The sequence below is a fragment of the Aethalodelphis obliquidens genome, unplaced genomic scaffold (genome assembly GCF_003676395.1).
Source record: "Aethalodelphis obliquidens isolate GAN/ISIS:26980383/991018 unplaced genomic scaffold, ASM367639v1 scaffold18, whole genome shotgun sequence".
NCBI lineage: Eukaryota > Metazoa > Chordata > Mammalia > Artiodactyla > Delphinidae > Aethalodelphis > Aethalodelphis obliquidens.
This window is the reverse complement of record NW_020837962.1, coordinates 10,737,045-10,760,271: the sequence shown is the minus strand read 5'-3', so window position 1 is coordinate 10,760,271 and position 23,227 is coordinate 10,737,045. Positions and strand designations below refer to the sequence as shown.

The 23,227-nt window shown below is 44.8% G+C and overlaps 2 protein-coding genes across 4 annotated transcripts in view; one reads left to right on the top strand and one right to left on the bottom strand.

Moving 5' to 3' along the window:
• Positions 1 to 6,013: 6,013 nt before the first annotated feature.
• Positions 6,014 to 14,944, bottom strand: ZNF597 (zinc finger protein 597). Of its 3 annotated transcripts, none has more exons than XM_027117592.1 (4): positions 14,715 to 14,944; positions 14,543 to 14,625; positions 13,537 to 13,663; positions 6,014 to 11,516 (listed from the first exon to the last, which is right to left on the bottom strand). In XM_027117592.1, exons 2-4 carry the CDS (start codon positions 14,573 to 14,575, stop codon positions 10,420 to 10,422), a joined length of 1,257 nt encoding a protein of 418 aa, XP_026973393.1. In that variant the 5' UTR covers positions 14,576 to 14,625; positions 14,715 to 14,944; the 3' UTR covers positions 6,014 to 10,419. The 3 variants fall into 3 exon arrangements, with proteins under 3 accessions (XP_026973393.1, XP_026973394.1, XP_026973395.1); XM_027117593.1 differs by having other exon boundaries at positions 14,826 to 14,918; XM_027117594.1 differs by lacking the exon at positions 13,537 to 13,663 and having other exon boundaries at positions 14,543 to 14,944.
• A 201-nt stretch (positions 14,945 to 15,145) lies between these two features.
• NAA60 (N-alpha-acetyltransferase 60, NatF catalytic subunit) overlaps positions 15,146 to 23,227 on the top strand; it is a 40,627-nt gene continuing 32,545 nt past the window's right edge. Inside the window, exon 1 of the mRNA XM_027117591.1 lies at positions 15,146 to 15,327. The gene's annotated coding sequence lies outside the window, so the exon portion shown is untranslated. The remainder of the gene's footprint in view (positions 15,328 to 23,227) is intronic.

Below are 23,227 nucleotides of genomic sequence, written 5' to 3'. Positions count from 1 at the left end.
AAAATCCCACAGGCGGGGTGGCTTACAAACAATACATATTTATTTCTCACAGTTCTGGAGGCTGGAAGTCTGAGATCAAGGCACCAGCACGGTCAGGTTGAATTCTAGTGAGAACCCTCTTCTTGGTTCATAGATGGGCTGTCTTTTTGCTGTGTCCTTACATGGTGGAAAAGCTGAGGGAACTCTTTGGGGTCTCTTTTATAAGGGCACTAATCCCATTCGTGAGGGCTCCATCCTCATGACCTACCTCCTAATACCATCACACTGGGAGTTAGGATTTTAACATAGGAATTAGGGGGGTGCACAGATGTTCAGACCATAGCACCTGGTGTGCATGAAATTTGGCTTTGGACAGACCTAGCGTCAGTCCTGGCTCTAGTTCCCCTTTCAAACCTGTTTCTTTAACTTTATAAGGTTTAAATGAGAGGATCCGAGTTATTTGCCTCCATTGTGGTGAATGCCCCAGCACTCTAAGGCAAAGGCTCCATGGGCATAAATACTTCGCCCCTCAAGAGGTCTGGTCCCTGTTCTGGGTGGCTCTCATGGGTCTGGTCCAGCCACCACTGGAAGTGTGGACCAGTGGGCAAGGCTGCCCCTGGCAAAGCTGGCCCACAGCAAAACTGGGAGGTGATCAACTGCCCCACACTTCTCTTTACAAACCTCTTCAAAATCACAGCCTATTGCTGGAGGAAAAAGCAAGATTGTCCACACTGCCTGTTACATAGATCCTCCTACCACACCCTGATAAGCTGTCATCCAGGCTCTTGTTAGAAATTCTTGTAGACAGGGGAACTCGCCACTTCACAAGCTGCAACATTTCATTTGGGAGCATCCTAGTTGTTTTAAGTTCTAGGAAGCTGGAATTCTGGCCATGCAGACTTTTTGCCCCTGGAGCCCTGGTTGTTTCTGTGAATACCTTGGATGGGCCGGTGCAGGGATGAGGGGGATCATGTTATAGCCTCTAGAACGCCCCAAATGAAGGCTTCATAAACACCAATCCATCTGAACTCTTTTGAATGCAGGGAAGAAGCCCACCAGTGAGGTATGTTTTCAGAGCACATCAGGGACCCAGACACCTCCAGAGCGCATGCCCCTGTATGTCCACTTCTGAGGCATATGCTGCACTGACCAGGATGATTTCCTGGAAAACACGCTCTGTTCTGGAAGAGGATGGTTAAGAGTCCTCTCTGGTCAAGGATTTTGAGAATCGGAGGTCAAGGATCACACCAGAAGTCAGATACATGCCCTCAGGAGGGAGAAACTGGAGCTAAGGAGAAAGTTCTGATGGAGAAGTTTGCTTCTAAAGAGTAAGGGGTGGGCGGAGGAGCTGAGCGGGAAGCATGCCTCCCCACCAGAGACATGCATCGGCTCCTCTTTTCATCTGGATTTCCTGCTCAGTCCATAGCTTTTCCCCAAACCCCAGTGAAAACTCTCCCACGCTCAGTTATTAGAAACTATGAGACACTCTTTTCCCTTTGCAACAGGTGGGTTCTATGGAAGGAAATCGTGCCTAAACCAGGACAATTATCTTTTCAGTATTTTTAAATATCTTTTTGGGAACTGCATTCCTATATTAACATGCAGTTTATTTGATTTTTATTTTGGTTGCACACTATTGAGAAACTTCTAACGCACACAGATAAGGTTGAAAAATGCTAATGGATCTAACAGTTCATCTTACAAGATATCTTTGCATGGAAAAGGCAAAAGCAGCTTTACTATCAGGTCTGCCCCAAAATAAGTCATGCTGGTAGCATAAATTATTTCATGTCTCTGATGCATTATTTTGTATATTACATTTAAATATTTTATTGCAGCTTTAAAATACATTTCAACTTTTTTTTTACTTCAAAGGTAATTTTTTTTTTGTGTGTGTGGTACGTGGGCCTCTCACTGTTGTGGCCTCTCCCGCTGCAGAGCACAGGCTCCGGATGCGCAGGCCCAGCGGCCATGGCTCATGGGCCCAGTCGCTCTGCGGCATGTGGGATCCTCCCAGTCTGGGGCACGAACCCGCGTCCTCTGCATCAGCAGGCGGACTCCCAACCACTGCACCACCAGGGAAGCCCGCCAAAGGTAATTTTTTAAATTGAGATATAATTCATATACCATAAAATTCATCCTTTTAAAGTACAAAGTTCAGTTTTTTTTATTATAGTCACAAAGTTGTACAACCAGACCCATGTCTTTTTGAGAGAGACAGAAGTTACTTCTTCACAAGGAGTTAGCTGATCACACACGTGCCGCTGCACTTGAACCTGACCAGGAGACAGCCTGAGATGGTGGGAAAAGGCCTGGGATGGGCAAAAGGCACTGAAGAGCCAGGTTCCATTTTCAGTGCTGCAGGCAGCCAATTACTGAGCTCTAAGATGCCTGCACCTCAGTTTCCTTATCAGTAAAATGAGGTTTTAGACAAAATGCTCTCTAGTTTTCTTTTCAATTCTACTCCGAGCTGCCCATGAAACCTTGAAAGTTTGGGTCTTTTCTTTGGCCAAAATAAAGGTGACTCTCAGCTCAATGGTGTAGACTCTTGTTGGAGGCCTTGGAAACAGGATCCCTGGGGGAAGAGGAAGCAGGGGTGTAACATATGCTCAGGGTATCCCCCTGTCTACTCTTTCCCAAGGAGAGGAGCTTATCACCCATCCTGTGTTCACTCTCTGAGTCTCCTCTGGCCCTTCTCACCCAGCATCCTGGTTCCTGGGCTCTCTCTGCAAATCCCCCATCAGATTGCTGTCTCTTGTCACCCTCTGGGTGTGACACTGAACCCAGTGTGGATCCCTCAGACAGGATGGGCCGGAGAGCTCCAGTTCCAGCAGCTCCAGGATCTGCTCCTTGGTGGGCATCTCTTGCTTTAACCACTGATGGCACACTCTCCAGAGGTGGCTAAGAGCCTCTCTGGCGCAGCCACCCTTCCTGGCAGAGGGGCCTAATGCACTGACAGCAGTGTTTCAGGACCAGGATGGTGGGCTTGCAGGTTCGATTCCCGCCTCCAGGTGGTATCTTTTATCAGGGGGCTCTCCAGTTCTGGAGGATGGGGAGTTCCAGGGCACCCAAGTTTGCAAGCATCTTATGGCTCAGGGGATAGCTTCATACCAGCTGGGACTGAACTGAATCTGGGAATGTCACACCCTGTCTCTCTGTGGGGTGTGGTTGGGCATCTGGGTTCTCCAATTTCTGTTTTTCCCTGGAAACAGTACCAGGTGAGTAGGAAAAGCTTACTATGTGTGGGGTCAGCTGACACATTACCTGAGGCCCTTGTTATGTTCTCTGTTAGGACCCTGTGCCCTTTCCACAAGCCTCCAACCAATGAAATCCAGTCGGTGTTTAGCTCTCAGCTCTTCTTTCTGGCCAGGTGCGACCCCTCTCACAGCATAACATACCTCTTCTCGATCACACTGAACACAGCTGCACTGTCACCCTCACTTGTGATGAACACGTCTCCCTAGAAAGTTTAGGAAAACTGTAAACTCATGAGAGGCAAGCAATCTCTCCACAAAGCTACCAACCATCAAGTCACCCAAACTGGAAACTTCCAAGTCATCTTTGACTCCCTGCTTTCTCACCCCACCAAAGAGTCACCTTTTCCTCCTCAATCTGTCTTGAAGCCCCTCCATCTTCCTCATTCCCGTGACCCCTAGTGAGGGCCCTCATCTCTCACTCGCTTTATTGCAACAGCCTCCTGAGTGTCTGTTGTCTCCAAGCTTGTCCCAGTCTGCAGCGTCTGGCTATGGTCATCCCCACAACGTCAAAACCCTGTCCCTGCCTTGCTGTCAACCCGGGGCAGTGCTGTTGGGTAAGGGTGGAGACAGAGAGAAGTCAGCTTTGAGAGATATTTTTGAGGTAGAATCCACAGGACTTGATGATTGAAAGTTTGAGGAGTAGAGGAGGGAGTGTGTGTTAGTAGCATGAGCAATTGTGTGGATGTGGCGCCACATACTGGAGGCAGACAGATGAAGGACTAAAGGCATGGGACTTCCCTGGTGGCGCAGTGGTTGAGAATCTGCCTGCCAATGCAGGGGACGTGGGTTTGAGTCCTGGTCCGGGAAGATCCCACATGCCGCAGAGCAACTAAGCCTGTGAGCCACAACTACTGAGCCTGTGCTCTAGAGCCTGCGAGCCACAACTACTGAGCCCGCATGCCACAACTAATGAAGTACACGTGCCTAGAGCCCGTGCTCCACTACAAAAGAAACCACCACAATGAGAAGCCCGCGCACTGCAACAAAAAGTAGCCCCTACTGGGGCTTCCCTGGTGGCGCAGTGGTTGAGAGTCCGCCTGCCGATGCAGGGGATATGGGTTCGTGCCCCGGTCCGGGAGGATCCCACATGCCGCGGAGCGGCTGGGCCCATGAGCCGTGGCCATGAGTCTGCGCGTCCAGATCCTGTGCGCCGCAACGGGAGAGGCCACAACAGTGAGAGGCCCGCGTACAGCAAAAAAAAAAAAGGTAGCCCCTACTCACTTCAACTAGAGAAAGCCCGCGCACAGCAAGACCCAACACAGCCAAAAATAAATATTTTTTTTTAAAAAAAAGGACTAAAGGCATGAGTTCGGTTTTGGGCATGTGTTTGTTTTTTGTTTGTTTGCTTGTTTGTTTGAATTTTTTTGGAGTATAGTTGATTTACAACATTTTGTTAGTTTCAGGTTACAGTGAAGTGATTCAGTTATACATATACATTTTTCATTCTTTTTTAGATTATTTTCTCATATAGGTTATCACAGAATACTGAATAGTTCCCTGTGCTATACACACAGGTCCTTGTCGGTTACCTATCTTATATGTAGGAGTGTGTGTATGTTAATCCCAAGCTCCTGATTTATCCCTACCCTCTCCCCACGTTTCCCCTTTGGTAACCGTTTGTTTTTGATACCTGTGAATCTGTTTCTGTTTTGTAAATAAGTTCAATCGTATCATTTTTTAAAATTAGAGTCCACATATGAGTGATATCATATATTTGTCTTTCTCTGTCTTACTTCACTTAATATGATAATCTCTAGATCCATCCATGTTGCTGCAAATGGCATTATTTCGTTCTTTTTTATGGCTGAGTAATATTCCATTGGGCATGTGTTTTCATGCCTCAGAGACACCAAAGGAAGATCTCTTGGGGCTTCCCTGGTGGTGCAGTGGTTGAGAGTCCGCCTGCCGATGCAGGGAACACGGGTTCGTGCCCCGGTCCGGGAAGATCCCACATGCCGCGGAGCAGCTGGGCCCGTGAGCCATGGCCGCTGAGCCTGCGCGTCCAGAGCCTGTGCTCCGCAACGGGAGAGACCACAACAGTGAGAGGCCCGCGTACCGCAAAAAAAAAAAATCTCTCTTTTGCACTTGAATACAGGCATCTAGAGTGCAGGAGAGAAGAAAAATTGGGGCTAGACATAAAGTGAGGTGCTTGTAGTCATGGAAGTGGCTAAGCTCGCTTGGGAGTTGGGGCGGGAAAGGGGGAGTGGGGAGTATGGATTCAGGTGATCCCAAGATACACTCTGACCAAAAGCATGTTAGAATTTGGCTGTGGAGTACACAGAAATCAGGTGAGGAGACTGGCGCTGGTTCCAGAGAGAAGTGTCGACGTTTAAAACAACACACAACTTAAAAGTTGTCAGTCAAGTTTATTCATTGTCTTACTGAGGACTACAGCTAGGGAGACAGCCTCTCAGATAGCTCTGAGAAACTGTTCTGAAGAAATTAGGAGGGGGATATATGTGATTTTGACGAAGAGGTATGCAGCACGCCCCTAGGTAGCAGGTTACTGCTATTCACAAGGAACAGATATCTCAGTAATGCTTTTAGTGCTTTTCCAAGTATGGGACGATGCAAGAATCTGGGTTCATAAAATTTTCTCCTTAAAATATCTCACTCTCTGAAGGCCTGCTCTGCCAGTTTTCCCAGAGCACAGAGTGCCTCATTCCTGACCTTCGCCCTGAATTCCTTTCGGGTTGTGTTGAAGGTCAGTGACTGCAATGGCTAACGACTCAAACCTTGCAGAACTGGACAGGCAGCGACACTCTTTAGTTGGTAGAAGACACTCTACCCAGGACAAGTGAGAAGCTCAAAGCGTCCCTTTCAAGTTAAGAGACAAACAGGGCGAGCCCATAGCTTCGCGTTGCCAAAGTAGGGTTAGGGCCCAGGAGGTAGCGCCAGGCTCCTTTTCCCGTCACCAGGGCGAGATTCGGGATGGCCCACCCGCGTAACCTTCCCGCTGGTGCGGAGGGAGAGACCAGAGGAGCCCTCCGCAGACGCTCTCACCCGCTCCGCTCGGGTTCTGCAGAGGCCGCCTCTCGTTGGGTGGCGGAGGTGGGCTGGGAGCCTGGCCGAAAAACACGGCCGCTACAGGAACGCGCAGCTCTGCCGCCGGAATAGGGCGACGGAAGTAAGCGTAGGACTTTCGATTCCCAGCCTTGTGTGCCGCTCTAGCGCGTCTCGTCTCGTTGGTGTTTCCGCCGGCCTGCGCTGCCGGTGGCCGAGCGCCGCAAGGTCTCCCAGGCCTCGCAAAGCCTTCTGGGAGCCTTACTCCACGAGTCCTCAGCTCCAACCCCCGCTCCAGACGGCGGCCCACGCAGGGCTTTGGTGGCCTGCGTGGCCGGAGGTATAGCCGTCGTGGAGTAAAGATTGGAAGGGAAGATGACGTCTAATGCCGTCTCCCGGGAGCTGTGCTGGAGTTTTCTTCTGACTTCGGCGAGCAAAAGATTTTACCTCCATTATTAAACGGCTGAAGTCACTCATTAACCCCCTCCAAGCCACAATCCTGCCACACAATGTCACAACTCATTGGTATCTCAAACTACTAAAGTGTAAAAAAAAAATTTTAAAGTTCACTTCATTGTCATCATCATAAAAAAGCATTTATTAGATGCCAAATTGCACATCAGACAGTAATCACTGCCCAGTGAGAGCTTGAACTCTAGAGCTAAGACTGATGAGAATACACCAAAAACTGTAAAATCCAAACATTAAACAAACAGCACAAGTGCCTCCAACAAACATATTACTTCTAAGGTATCCAAAGGAACTAGAGATTGCAGCATATTCTCAAGTTTATATAACTGTATATTTATATCATATCCCCACACTCCCTAGATTGTTAATACAAAGAAGGCTGTCAAAAAATAAGACAAAACACCTGTAGTCAGGCCGTGAAAAGATGGATAATGGTCATCCTGATATCAGATCAATAGCTCTATCTACAAAACTAAAACAGATGAATATAAACACTTCTAATGAAGATTATTTAGTTACTTTTTAAACAGATGTCCAAGCAAAAACACTTTCCAATGGAAATCCTATAGGCTTAACAAGTTTAATGAACTTTCAAATAGACTCTTTATTCAGATAAACTATAACCTGCTTAGTACACATATGCAGTAAATTGGCAGATTACTTTGAGCAAAATCTGCAGTATCAGATTCTATGACATGCTGCAGTCATCAGAACAATGCCACTTAATTATATGGAATCACAGGAGTCAAAGACTCAGAACAGCATTTGCTGTGAAATGTCACTTGTTTTTAGTTTTAACTCCCTGAATTACTGGGTTAGTCATTTTCTATGTTAAATGCAGAGATGTGAATAGACTATTACCTACTGCAACAACGCTGTAAACAAAACTATTTTGAGTTCAACTCCTTCAAGAATAACAATTAAATTCCACAGTTTCTTTAATTACAAAATGTAAGCTGTTAACATCTGCATGCTATTGGAATAATGCTGTTTCATCAATGATGTATGTTAGAGAACCTGATAGTCCAGCAATCACATTAAGGACTTTAATACACATTTTCATCACTGCATCAACAACAAAACCAAAGAAATTTGTTCAACAATTGAATTCTTCAGTACAAAGTTTTCACTCTGCCCGTGTCAACATCCATGCTGCAAAATGTTGTGAACCAACTGTTCCTAGCAATAACCTCCTGCATTTAGTTTTTCATCCCTATATTAACTTTCATCCAAGTATTCATTGAAAGTAACATGGTAGGCTAATGATGTCTCTAAATTAATGACCATCTGTGGAATCTGTCAGTTAACACTGTAAATAGAAGGTGAAAAATCCATCTATATAAAACCAGCATGGGTCTCACTGATGAATACTGACCGCTTCCTTCAACTCCTTGGGCTCAGAGCAGCTCGAATTACATCCAGCAAATGGATTTAGGTGCAAGTGCACAATAAAGCAACAACTGAAAAGATGCCTCTTTCACAGTAGCTGACACTCAGGGATTTTTTTTTCCTCCGCATAACAATCATTAACAATATTACACCAAAAAGGCATTTTAATTATACTCATGTATATATTAATGTCTTTGTAAAAGATATTTTTCTAATCTCTTATGGAGGTTTGGCATAATCTTCCAAAATCTAGAAAATAAAAATGTAAAAACTGAAGTTAATTGTGAAGAAAACCTCATCTGGAAAGGTAACTTCCCATGCTGAGTGCAGAACGTCATTTATGGTATGAATTTTCACCTTCCCCTGTACTTTCTTAGGAACAAAGGAAAGGATGACAGCTTCCATGTTTCAGGTCAGCGCCACTCTGTCCACATGCCTTCTAAAATAGTCTTCTCTACTTCTTTCTGCAGCAACTCTGCTACTAGGGACCTCTTTCCCAATTTCATCCCCGACCCTGCAACTCTTCAGTTAACTGAAATATGGGAGCCCCTACTATGTGCCAATGGTACACTGTGCCAGCTGCTCCCACGGAAGGCAGAAGCAGGAAAGCAGGGAGGCAGTACTTTATGATATTTAGCAAAGGTCTTTATATCCCAGAGCTGGCTGATAAGAAACCTAACTGGAGACCATCTTTCTACACAATTCTAAACACCTCAGACAGAGAGACTTGCTGAAGAACCTATAGGAGACCTCGCTTTTTTATTTGAGACCCCAAAGGCCCGGCAGACTGGTGTCCTGTATCCTAAGAGTGGAGACATCGGAAACAATGAGCCAAGTGTGACCTTGACATACAGAGCACAGGGTCTCAACTGTGGATCTGCAAACAAGAAGCAAAAGAAGAAGAAGGAAAAGGGGGAAAGGAGTGGGTGAGCTGGGTTAGGGCTATTGGTTTCCCTTTTCCTCACCAACAGAATCTTCCTGCCTCTAATCACTGTTAAGAACTTACAGCAGTAGCCAGCACCTTTTTGTACATTCAGTTCTCAATCTGCTGTTCAGTAGAAAGACCCTACCTTCCAGGTACTACTTTCCTCCAATTAGTCCTAAAGAGGTCTATTATTACTCCTGAGGTTTCCCAGTGATAACCCCATTTTAGTAAATGCCATACTTTTATACCATTTATATAGAATAAGACCATTCTCACATCCCAATCAAAAACCCCTTTAAATGCTGCTTTGCTGATAGGTATACAATTTTGCTTTAAAGAGAAATTCCACATGAATGTAACATTTACAAGATCCCCTGGTTCTTTAACATTAATAACCATTCCATTTAACAATATTTTGCTCCAGTATTTACATGTAACAGCAGTATCTAAAGACCTATATATTTTCAAGTATTTTGATTAAGTTCTAACAATTTTCTATATGTATCTTTCTTTGGATATGAGGAAGAAAAACTTTTTTCTTAAACCAAACTCAACTAAAACCTAAACTAAACTAAAACTACATTCTGTAGAGTTTGCAATCTGATTATAGGGATGGAGTTTGAACCTCAAGTCCTGAACAGTCTTTCAGTTGCTTTGTAACCATATACGTAAGTCAGGCTTGGGATGAAGCACTAAGGGAGTGCTTTGGAATCACTAAGTGTGATTCCAAACACTTGAATCACAAAGGCCAGTGGCATCAGATCTGAGAATGGATACTAACTTCACGGATACTAACAGCCACCTCGACACTAACTAGTCCAACCCATTTGGGAACACTTCACATGAAAGGAAAAAAGCTTCCAAACCCCTCCAGAAATTCATATGTAGAACAATAATCTCATACAAACATTACATTCTGATTGTTACAGCAAAAAAAAAAAAAAAGTATAAAATATATATAAAGGTACTTACTTTCCTAGATCCTAGATCTGCAGAACTAGCAAATAAATAAATTTGCCTTCTAAAACTTACTTAAAAATCATGTAAACAAAATTAAAAGAACTCTAGCAATAACCTTCCTTTTAGTGAAAACTGAATTTTTTTTTTATAAGTTCTGTATCTTTCTCCGGCTCATACAAATGGAATCTGGATAGTAACTGAGCTACTGAGTTAGAATTCTGGCTTTGTTCAGTAGCTGTGACACTGACTATACTTCCTCGATTATAAAACAGAAATCATGGTGCCTAAATCAAGGTTGTGGTGAAAATTAAATGATATATTACATGGAATGTGTGTAAAATGCTTAGCACAGTACCTGGCACATAAAGGGTAATTGTGCCCCAGTTTTCAGTATAAATACTGAGAAGCACAAGCATTAATGAAAACTTGCTATATTTACGTGGTGTTTTGCGCATGGATTTGCTGATGGACAATGAGATGTGTTTTCAACCTGAAACTTTTCCCACACATGGTACATTTAAAAGGTTCTCCTGTGTGGTTCTTCTGGTGGCATGCAAGCTTTGAGTCCAAAATAAAACATTCTGCACAGGGTTTGCATTTATGGGGCTTTTCCCCTCTGTGAATGCTTTGATGGGAGATAAGCTCAGAGATACGAAGAAAGGTCAGTGAACACTCAGGACGCTTTAAGGGTTCGAATTTTGAGAATGAAAGCAAATTTTCCCCGCAGTCGCTGCAGTGTTCAGGGTTGTCCTCGTGGCCCCACTCGGGGAGGGCCAAGTGCGAGGGCTGCCCAAAGCATTTCCTGCTCAGACTGCATGGGTGCCGGCTGGCTGACCCGTGCCTTTTCTCAGGCAAAGCCAGATTTGTTTTCTGACCAAAATATTTACCACAGGCTTTTTTGGCAGTGTGGGTTTTCTGATGCTGTGCCAATCCTGGGAGCCATATGAAACCTCTTCCACATATGCCACAGGTGTAGGGTTTCTCCTTTACATGGATATTCATGTGCCGAGACAGATGTGAGTGCTGGCGGAAGCTGCCGCCGCACTCGGCACACTTAAACGGTTTCTCGCCGGTGTGGATTCGCTGGTGTGTTCTCAAGTTCGCTCTGTGATTGAAAATCTTCTCCCAGTCACCACATTTATACTTTTTCTCTCCTGAATGCGTTTTCTGATGCAAAACAGGGTATGAGCTATCACTGAAGCTTTGGTCACATTCAGGACACTTGTATGAATTTTTGGCTTCTTCCCCAGGAAATTCAAGAATTTCAGAAAGTGCTCTGGTTCCTAAACACTGAGATAGTTCTATCAAAGGGGTGTGGTTTTCAATGGTAACTAAAAGGCTTATGAAACTTTTCTTGCAAGCAGGAGTTCTACCTGACATTTTCCTTTCAAGGTTTCCAACTCCATGCTCAGAGGATTTTTCTGGGTAATAGACAAGGGGCACAGCAATGGAGTATTTTTCTAGGGCAAGCTCTTCAAGTCCCATAGATTCTAGCCTTAGCTTCTGATTAATCTCAATCTTGCCTTCTCCTCCTGTTGATAAAAACAAAACAAAGCAAAACATAAACACCCTCAAGTAGTACTGGGGAAAACAAACTAGTTACACAGAGGACCAGGAAGCTGTAGGATGGCTGACAAAACTCAGGCCTGCCCAAAAGCATTAGTTTTTAATATTTTCCCAAATATTCTTTTTTCTTTTTTTTTTTTTTTTTGGCAGTACGCGGACCTCTCACTGCTGTGGCCTCTCCCGTTGCGGAGCACAGGCTCTGGATGCGCAGGCTCAGCGGCCACGGCTCACGGGCCCAGCCGCTCCGCGGCATGTGGGATCTTCCCGAACCGGGGCACGAACCCATATCCCCTGCATCGGCAGGCGGACTCTCAACCACTGCGCCACCAGGGAAGCCCCCAAATAGTCTTAATTTATAAAGCCAATATATTAATCCAAAAGGGATCTTTCCTTCCAAAGCAACAGCCCTATGACTGCCCCAGCTCACTGCCTGGAAAGGGTTTCTGGGCTGCAGGGCAGTGTGTGGAAATCCAGTCTTCAGTGGTTTTGCTGATTCGAGGAGACCGAGTTCAGGAATGCCAAGGCTGCTAGAATTTGACAGCAAAATACCAGAGAAGAGGCAGATGCCCAGGCAGAGATCTCTGGGCGTCTAGATGGGGTCCCCTTAAGACTCTGGCTGCATATTAATCTGTAAATACATCTAAGGAAACTACCCCAGGTCAGGGAAAGAACCACCAGAAAGGAATAGAAAGAGCAATCTCCAGAATTCACATAATAGTTCATGCTCCCACCAGCCAAAATGGAAAGACTCCCTACCACACAGAGCATCAGGCAGTATGCTTAGAAAGACACTGCCTTAGCAGCAGGCCACATCAGCCCTAGATTAAAGACTGCTCTGAACACACCCTAACAAAGCAAAAAGCAAGCCTTGAAAGGATAATATTGATCCCAAGTAACTTACTGATAAATTAGCACCTTACCCCAAAGTCCAAAAATTGTTTTGAAAATACAGCAACAGCCAGCATACAACAACATAAAACTCACAATGTCCAACATCCAATCAAAAATTACAAGGCATGTAAAGAAGCAGAAAAATATGACCCATAACTAGGAGCAAAATCAATCAACAAAAGCAGACCCAGAAATGACACAGATGATAAAACTAGTAGAAAGAATGTTTAAAGAGCTATTATAAATATGCTTCACATGTTCAAGAAGGTAGAGGAAAACAACACGATGAAGACATAAGTAGATAATATAAAATGTGAGTTCTGGGAAAGTTCAAACAGTCAACCCTAGTCAAGGATTTATCCTTGACTAGGATAAAATGACTAATGTTTCTACATTATAGTTCCTCTTAGATGAGAAACGCATACCATCCGCTTAAGATTAAAGCGATTTCCAAATTTAAAAAATTTTTAATTTTTTTAAAAATAAATTTATTTATTTTCATTTATTTTTGGCTGCGTTGGGTCTTTGCTGCTGCGCACGGGCTTTCTCTAGTTGCAAGAGCGGGGGCTGCTTTTCATTGTGGTGCGGGCTTCTCATTTTTGTGGCTTCTCTTCGTTGCGGAGCACGGGCTCTAGGCATGCGGGCTTCAGTAGTTGTGGCTCGTGGGCTCTAGAGCACAAGCTCAGTAGTTGTGGCACACAGGCTTAGTTGCTCCGGGATATTCCCAAACCAGGGCTCAAACCCATGTCCCCTGCTTTGGCAGGTGGATTCTTAACCACTGCATCACCAGGGAAATCCCTAAATTTTTTTTGCCCTGCTGCATGGCTTGCATGGGATCTTAGTTCCCTGTCCGGGGCTCCTGGCAGTGAAAGCACCGAGCCCTAACCACTGGACCGTCAGGGACTTGCCAATTTTTGCCTTTTAAGAATCAACTCACCCTTTGAAAATTGCACTCTCATGCAAGTTCTTGTCATGTCCACATAAATCACTCAGGGATAGGTCCCACTCCCCCATACCAACATGCGGATGAGATATGCAATCCTAATCCTAGAAATGACCAAAGTTCAAAAATGCAGGGAAAACAACTATTGTTACCCATCAATGCCATATCCTCCAAACACTCCTGTGGCGTGTCTCTGCTGCGGGACCTCTGGGCAGGGTGCTGACTCACACACTCCTCTTGAGAAAAATATACAGCCAGGTCCTCAAACAGCACTGGCCCCTGAAACAACATGAGAGCCCATCTCAGGACAAGAAGCTGGAAAGCTACCCCCTTACTCAGTCTGGGAAGGCTGAGAAGAGCTAGAAACATCAGAGGCAAGGGAGAAAAGGGCTTGGTGGAAAAGGTCCCTGAGTGCTGGCGAGGGGGTATGAATGGGTTCTGAGGGCTGGAGGTGGGGATTAGGAAGGAGAGAGCAAAAATGCACCACTGGAGACAGTGGTATAAGGACCAAAACGGTAAACTGGGAGAAGTTCTAGAAGAGCCTATTAGAAGAGAAAAGATGAGGGAACAACTCTCAGGGAACCATTAAGGAAACCATTACGTAGGGATGCTCTAAGGGAAAGGAGAAGACTGAGCAGCCCGGGAAGAATCATGACAGGACAGGAGGTCCAGTGTTCTCCCAACATCCTTCCCTTTGCTGGTCCCTCTCCTTCTTCTTGGTCACACTCATGGCTAAGCTCACTGCATCATATTCAGGCCTATTCCTCCTTCCCTAAGTTTACCAAATGTATAAATCAGTAGAGCTCTGGTGTGATTAAGAATCACCTGGGGTTTCTGTTTGTTTCTGTTTATTCAACAGGTGTGGAATGAAGCTTAGAATTCTTTAAGTTTGAGCAGCATTCCAGAAAGACACTTTGAGGTACCCTGTAATAGCCTTCTCCAATGGGCCCTGCTCCCAGTTGGTGGTTCTAAAAGGAAGGCTCTCATAAGCCATTTTTCCTATATGCCTGGTAGAAACAAAGACAGCTTGGTGAAAGGGCTCTCTGGGGATCAGGACCCCTCGCATCACGGGCATGCCTCACCTCCTCCAAAAGAGGCCAGGCAGAGGCCAGAAAGGAGCGACCGGAACTTGGACCGAGAGAAGGGACCCGGTCTCACCTGGGCCCCGGATGTAGAGAGTGTGGATGCCATGTTGAGGAGTGGTAGTGTTTTCAAGTCGCCACAGGGACTTCGCAACAGATCTTGGAAGGGAGAAAATAGTACTTGGAGGGGCCAATTCGGCTGCCAAGCTCCTACACGCACCCCCTCGCATCCCCACACCCTTTAAGACCTGAGCCTATGACTCCTCTCCCCGGCCCAGCCTCGTAAAGGCCGACTCCCGGGCCGGCCGGGCCCCACTTATGGCTCCGAGACTAAAGATCTCAGGAAGCCTCCCGCTAACCAGGCTACAGCAACAGAAAGCGACGCCCAGCCGAGACTCGAGACCGAGAGACGCCTCCACCGTTAGGCTCCCACGCTCCCATGCTCCCCTACGCTGGACCTGCCGGGAAAGCCGCCGGATGCGGCCGGCCCCCATGTTTCTACGCAGCTCTGCCTCTGATTGGCTAGCGTGACCTAGGAGGGGGCAGGCCCTTTTAAGTGTTGACCAATCGGACGCCTTAACGGAGAACCTCCCTCCCCCGGCTCACCCGGCATTCTGGGAGATGTAGTTTTCCCGCAGTTTTTCCAGGCATTTCCGGTTCCGCTGTCTGGGTCTCCCCCGTGAGCTTCGTGCCCACAGACCTGGTGAAGTGGAGCGTTAGGGAGACCACGGAGGGACGTAATGTTTCAGGGAAGAAGGAAAGCAAGTAGACGGAGAGAATCCGGAACCTGAAGAGTATCGGTACTGAAATGTGGGTTCGGCCAGCAGTACCCTGTGGGTCCGAAACTTTGGTCCGGCCGAGGTGAGATGCCTGAGTGGCTAGGAATGCGGGTCCTAGTCTTAGCCTGAGTAGTCCGCTGGGTCTTGGGCGGACTGCGGGGCCATGGAATGTAAAGGGGTGTCTTCTGGGTGGACAAAGTTCAGGTCGGCGCAGGCCGGTTGCTCCAACGCAATGTATTCTAGGGGTATTGTGACCGGCGACTGCAGCCCAACGTAGCCATGTCAGGCTTGGAGCCACTGCGGACTTCAAGCGGTAGTAGAGCCATCGGATTGCTTCGCGGGACGTTGTAGGCTTCTTAATACCTCCCATTCGACCTGCCCCATTGCCACATATTTTCCACTTTACTGGCATTGTGTGCCGTGGTGTAGGGATTTGGAATTAGAAAATTGAGCTGCTTCCGCAGCTTTGCCACTAATTGCTTGTGTCATTTTGGCATATATACAACTTTGCTTTCCTCAGCTGCAAAGAACTCAGAAGCCTCTCCTCAGAGGGTAGTTTCAAAGAAATTGTCAGTTTACAAAAGTGTCTGAAAAAACAAGGGTGATATTTACCTTAATAGAAAATTCTGAATATGTCTCAATATATTTTCTTATTCTTGTGCCAGGCATGTTCCTGTACCTAAAAGGTCACTCAAGGAGTGGTTGCATATTAATTGAAACAATATTATCAGAGTTGACAAAATAAGTAACGGGATTTGGTGGAATATTAGATAGGATAGTTTCAGCTGCAAGTAACAGAAAACCCAACAAAATGTTCAAAGGTAGGGCAGTTATAGGTTGATTAATTCAGTGGCATAATGACACCATCATGGTCCCAATACTTCCATATTTCTCCTCTGCCATCCTTAGCATGTTGGGGAAGATGGCAATGGAATCCACGTAATACATGCAGACAAGCATTGTGTCATGTACCAAACCTAAACCAATCATTATCAAGGGTAAAAAGACTAGCTACTGTATTGGTTTTCACCCATCATGGTTCACCTCCAGGGGACCCAGTCTCTCCTGACCATCTGCCTGCACAAAATCAGGGCTCTGTTGGAAAATAAAAAGAAGGACGAAGAATAGACAGGTTAACTAACAGTATCTGCCACAAGTGACATCTTGACAGGTAGAGCTAGGCCTTGTGGGGATGGGTCACAAAAGAGGTATCTGGGGGTCCCAGGAGGAAGGAAAAAGGTGCTGAAAGGACAGATGGAAGAATGATAAAGACAAACTTTCCTACAGGCTAGACCAACCCAAAATGTAAATGTTGAAGAAGAGCTAATGGCCTGGTACATGTTCACCATGTAATCACAGTGCTGTTCAAGTAGTCCTCTTTCCCCTCTTCCTTTGTACTTAATTTTATGGTATTCTTACATCAGAGATATCTCATTTGGGGCTCAGATCCTCCTGATTTTGATCTGTGGCCCTTTCACCAAGAACAAGTGGCTCTAATGGCCCTTTACTTTGAATCCTGTTCTCATTATTACAAAGAGATAAACCCAGTTTCCAATGACTAGAAGTTAAGCCTGTGGTATTAACTCACTGGGTAACCGGAGAGTTATCTTTGAAACAGGAGAGGAAACAAAATCTTCCCTAGGCCTTCTGACTACCAAAACTAAACAAGTAGATCAAGAAAGAAGAAGCTTCGGACTTCCCTGGTGGCGCAGTGGTTGAGAATCTGCCTGCTAATGCAGGGGACACAGGTTCGGGACACAGGTTCGAGCCCTGGGTCTGGGAGGATCCCACATGCCGCGGAGCAACTAGGCCCGTGAGCCACAACTACTGAGCCTGCATCTCTGGAGCCTGTGCTCCGCAACAAGAGAGGCTGCGATAGTGAGAGGCCCGCACAACGCGAGGAAGAGTGGCGCCCGCTTGCCACAACTAGAGAAAGCCCTCGCACAGAAACGAAGACCCAACACAGCAAAAATAAATAAATAAATTACTAAACTCCTACCCCCAACATCTAAAAAAAAAAAAAAAGAAGAAGAAGCTTGAAAGCTTGATCTTGCTTAAAGGAAAGAGATGAGATACAAAGTCTATGATAGACTGAGATTGAAAGAATAAGACTGAATTATATACCTCACTTGATTTTTTATTTATTTATTTTTCTAACTTGATTTTTTTAAAATCAGAGGTGCTTGACCATATATCCATTAGAAGTTCAAGTGACGGATTTTAATCATCCAAACTTAAAAATTCTTCTGCCACAACCCTTTGACAAGATTCTTCATTTCAGCCCCTAACATACCAATAATAATAATAATTTGTATGTATTAAAATTCTTTCCATAGCCAAATATCTGCTTTCTCTCTGAAGATCACATCATCTTTTTTAAAATTAAAAGTAACTTTTTATTATTACAAAACAGTATATGTACATTTTAGAAAGTTAGAAAATACAGATAAAAAAATAGAAAATAAATGCACCACATTCTTATCACCCAGACATTATCACTATTTATTGTTAAGTATATATTTTTTCCTTGGTAATTTTAAACATGACTTCCAGAATGAATTACTCACTACGTTTGGTGTTATTTTGGCCATGCTGCGCAGCTTGCGGGATCTTGGTTCCCAGACCAGGGGTCAGACCTGGTCCCCAGCAGTGAAAGTGCTGAGTCCTAACCACTGGGCCGCCAGGGAATTCCCAGGTTTGGTGTTTTTAACATTCCCAGATGGTACTGCTTTTTAGGGTTTATTACTTAAAAATAAGTATGTCTGTTGTTCTTATAGCAGGAGTCCCCAACCCCCAGGCCGTGGACTGGTACTGGTCTGTGGCCTGTTAGGAACTGGGCCTCACAGTAGGAGGTGAGCAGGGCGCGAGCGAGTGAAGCTGTATCTGCCGCTCCACATTGCTCCCCATCGCTGGCATTATCGCCTGAACCATTCCCCAACACCGCCCCCCCCAACCGCTGTTCATGGAAAAATTGTCTTCCATGAAACCGGTGTCTGAGCCCAGAAAGGTTGGGGACCACTGCTTAGAGCCTTTAGTGTATCCTTCATGAGATTTTACTACCAATGGGAAGTTGACAAGGTCTTCTTACAGTGCACCAAAGGAGTCTAGACAAGCAAGAATTTGTTCCCGACTTCAGCAAGAGGCTTTTCTCATAAGTATCCAAAATGCCTGACTGAGCAGTTAGAAAGCTGAGTTCACTAGTTTGTCTCTAATTGGGGAATGATGGCTGTAGGTCATGCCTGCAGGTTTTACTTTAACCAAGAATAAGAGGCTCTCATGATTTGAAGCTAGGATCACCTCTAGCTGGGCAGGAGTTCCTTCATCAGAAAGAAGTCAGGACTCTAAAATGTACCCCTGGTACGTTAATCCCATTACCAGAAAGTGGCTTTGCTCCATATCAACTCTAGCAGGATTCTTTTTCAGTCACTGAGGCCAGAGACGCTTCCAAAGAAAGGTTCTAGATCTACTGATACTGATTAATTCTTGCAAATAGAAGCTGCAACCAGAGATTCCTGGAGGGTAATGAGATCTACAGAGAATGCAGGTTAAACACAGTGAGGATGGAGAAGAAACGATGGGTTGGATAGTAGGTTAGAGGACTATGTGCTCAGATAATTCATTTTCCCCGAAAAGGCCCATCAGATTGAGAATTCTGAGATCAGACTTGTCTGAGACACTTGGCCTGAGAGTTACAGACATGGCGTGGCCAGGAGCAAAGTGATGGCCTACCTCTTTCTCCCCTGCAGCATAAGAATGGCTGTACCTGGAGGGACGGGGGACTGAGCCAGCCGGAGTGCAGAGAAGAGTTCCAGGGAGTGAGTCAAAGCCTGCTGTGTCCTACGCAAAAACTAAAAGAATACAGCAACACTAAACCTGCCCTAAAAGAAATAATTGAAAAGTCTTCCTTAAATAGAAAAGAGGCAAGGATCTATAGGAATGGGAAAATCACAATAGGAAAGGCAAATGTATAAAAGGACTGAAGATCACTTAAACAATCCAGTACATAGATTTAAAAAACAATCAAAAAAGTTTTGTAAAAGTGATTATAACTACAATTAACAGCAAAAGGATAAACGATGTAAAAGCCTGCTCTGCCTTGCTGTGGATGATGCCCTCATAGTCAGAGGGAACCTACTGAAATGAAACCCATCTTGCTAGTCAACATTTAAAAAATTATTAATACTGAATGATAGAGGGGGTTTAGTGAGACAAAAGCTTTTACTTTGCTGGTTGGTGGGTGAGCAAGTATACTCAGTATACTCTTGTAAAGTAATTTGCCCCTATTGTATGCATTGTGCGGTTGAAAACTATTCATACCATTTGACTCTGTAAATTTAATTCTAAAAATCTGTGTTTTAACTGGGCATCTGATTTCATTAACTATACTAAGAAATTCAAAATAACATTGGCTTAAACAAATAGAAATGTATTTTTCTCCCACATACAATCCAAGCTGGTCTGATAACTATGCTCTGGAAAGTTGCTGGGGACCCAGGCTTCTTCTGCTTTGTGCTCCACTATCTTAGAGTGCTTCGTATCCTAAGCATGACTCTCACCCAGTATGGCTCAGTACCACACCTGCATTGCAGCCAACAGGAAGGAGAAAGGGAGGGCATGTCCCTTCCTTTTCAGGGTGGAACTTGGGAGGTTGCACGTATCACTTCTGTTCACATTCCATTAGCTAGATCTTAGTCACGTGGTCACATAACCACATCTAGCTCAAGGGAGGCTAGGAAGCATAGTATCACTCTGGTAGCCCACACCCAGCTAAAAAGCACAAGTTCTGTTACAATGAGAAAGAAGGAGGAGGTAGACACTGGGGACAGCTGGCAATAATTGCCATGTTATCCTAAGGAAATATGTTGAATATGGAAAAAGATGAATGGAAATGGATGGGAAAACATGAAGTTCATTGCAGAATTATTTACAGTAGAGAAAAATTGGAGAAAAATGACCTAATTTCTAAGTATTTTTCCTCTCAGGAGGAAAGATTGCAGCCAATTAAGATTATATATATAAGGAGTTTTTGATAACGTGGAAATGCTTCCAATATGTTTTTTTTCTTTATAAATTTATTTATTTATTTATCTTTGGCTGCTTTGGTTATTCGTTGCTGAGCATGGCTTTCTCTAGTTGTGGCGAGTGGGGGCTAGTCTTCGTTGTGGTGCGTGGGCTTCTCATTGTGGTGGCTTCTCTTGTTGCAGACCACGGGCTCTAGGTGCACGGGCTTCAGTAGTTGTGGCTCGTGGGCTCTAGAGCACAGGCTCAGTAGTTGTGGCGCACCGGCTTAGTTGCTCCGTGGCATGTGGGATCTTCCCAGACCAGGGCTCGAACCCGTGTACCCTGCATTGGCAGACAGATTCTTTTTTTTTTTTTTTGCAGTATGCGGGCCTCTCACTGCTGTGGCCTCTCCTGTTAAGGAGCACAGGCTCCGAACGCGCAGGCTCAGCAGCCATGGCTCATGGGCCCAGCTGCTCTGCAGCATGTGGGATCCCCCTGGACCGGGGCACGAACCCGTGTCTCCTGCATCGGCAGGCGGACTCTCAACCACTGCGCCACCAGGGAAGCCCGGCAGACGGATTCTTAACGACTGCACTACCAGGGAAGACCCCAATATAAGTTTTTAAATGGGATACCAAGTTGTACATAAAGTGCCATCATAATTATTGAAAATAGACTGAAAAGAGCAATAAGGAAACAGTAATGTTAAGTGATTATCTTTGGATGATGAGCAAAGGGTAATTTTTTCTTTTTTATACTTTTTTCTATATTTTTCTTATTTGTTACGGTGAGTATGTATTTCTTCCATAATTAGCAGATTATTTAAGCCAGGGCTCTGGAGTCAGATTGCCTGGGTTGAAATTGCTCCTAACAGTTTAACAGCTATAACATCTTGGGTTAGTTATTTAACCTCTCTAAGCCTTAGTTTCCATATCTGCAAAATAGGAGTAATGATTGTAACTGCCTCAGGTGATAATTGGGAAGATTACATGAAAATAGGTTGCATAACACTTGCCATAAAAGAACTGCTCAAAAAGTATAAGCTTTATAATTGAAAAGGTTTCTAAATAAAACTGTTGTGTATTGGCGCTTTAGCAATCAGATACATCAATGTAATCCACAGATAGCTTCCTGTAATGAGGCGTTTCCCAAGAACTTGAAAGAGGGGAATAAGGCTGAATTTTGAGAATTAAACAGGGAAAATGAAGATAAAATCATGTTTCTGCAGAAATAAGAAGTAACCTTGGGACGTCCCTGGTGGTCCAGTGGTTAAGACTCTGCGATCCCAATGAGGGGGGCCCCAGTTCGATCCCTGGTCGGAGAATTAAGATACCACATCCTGCAACTAAGCCTGCGTGCCGCAACTACAGAAACCCATGCAATGCAACTAGGGAAGCCTGTATGCTGCAACGAAGAGCCTGTGCAGCCAAAATAAAATAAATAAATAAATAAAAAATAACCTTAAGGAAAGCCTAGGAAGTTAAGGCGTGATTTATGGATCTGAAAAGTAATGTGTTTACAGAGCGGCCTAGTCTGAATGGAGCCAAGAGAAAGAAGAGTCAGCAAGAGTCTGGCAGCCCTCCTGGCACTGCTCAGACACAAGGAACATGGACTTGAGGGGCAAGCATTCCTGACCTTTGAGAAAGGCCTGAGTAAAAGATCTCCCTTAAGGCTCTCTTTTCTTTCCTCTTTGTACGCTGCTCACCAAGAACTTTCTGGTTAGCAGTCTAGTTTCCCAGGAACACTAAGAGAGGAGGAGGTGTCTGGAGCAGGGTTAAGAGCATTCCAGTGACTCTTGACTATAAACAAGTAAACCAGAATTTGGTTTAAGCCTCAGTCTTTTGTGAGCCTGACTGGTAAGCCCAGTCTCATGGTACACTGACAATAAAAATGGAGAATCAGACCTTCCCAATATACTGGCCTGACCCTCTGAGTCCAGGCTAAGTGGCCACGTCTGTCTTGGTTTTAATTGCAGCAATCAGTATCATTGTTGGTGATTCAGCTTATACACTTGCATCATTTTACACCCAAAGGGAATTTTTTTGGAAGCAAAATTTTTATTTTGCCTTGTAAAACTATTTTATTTTTTATTTTTTGAAATTAGTTTGTATTGGGGTATAGTTGGTTTACAATGTTGTGTTAGATTCTGCTGTACAGCAAAATGAATCAGTTATACATATATCTGCTCTTTTTTAGATTCTGTTCCTAATATAGGTCATTACAGAGTACTGAGTAGACTTCCCTGTGCTATACAGTAGGTTCTTATTACTTATCTATTTTATATATGGTAGTGTATATATGTCAATCCCAATCTCCCAATTTATCCCTCCCCCCGGAAGCAAAATATTTGGTTCCTAGTTGTACTGGCTTTGATTCATGCAAATTTTTTCATTGTTTATTTTACAATACAAATATGTTATAGCCTTTGCTTCTTTACGCTTAAGTATATCTAGAGAGATTTTTTTTTATATTTGCCCATGTAAATCTACTTTGTGTATTTTTTTTCTTTTCCATTATGGTTTATTACAGACTATTGCATATATTTTCCTCTGGTATACAGTATAGGACCTTGTTGTTTATTTTATATATAGTAGTTTATATCTGCTAATCCCAAACTCCTAATTTATCCCTCCCCGACCCCTTTCCCCTTGGGTAATATATGCCCAGTAGTGGGATTGCTGGATCATATGGCAACTCTATTTTTAGTTTTTTGTTTTTTGGTACGCGGGCCTCTCACTGCTGTGGCCTCCCCCGCTGCAGAACACAGGCTCCAGATGCGCAGGCTCAGCGGCCATGGCTCACGGGCCTAGCTGCTGCGCGGCACGTGGGATCCTCCCGGACCGGGGCACGAACCCACGTCCCCTGCATCGGCAGGCGGACTCCCAACCACTGCACCACCAGGGAAGCCCTATTTTTAGTTTTTTAAGGAACCTCTGTACTGTTTTCCATAGTGGCTGCACCAATTTACCTTCCCACCAACA

Coding starts and splice junctions, on each gene's coding strand:
- ZNF597 (XM_027117592.1), bottom strand. CDS start 14,575: ATGGCATCCACACTCTCTACATCCGGGGCCCAG. Junction 13,664..14,542: donor TCTCTACATCCGGGGCCCAG/GTGAGACCGGGT, acceptor ATGTTGTTTCAG/GGGCCAGTGCTGTTTGAGGA. Junction 11,517..13,536: donor GGAGGATATGGCATTGATGG/GTAACAATAGTT, acceptor TTTTATCAACAG/GAGGAGAAGGCAAGATTGAG.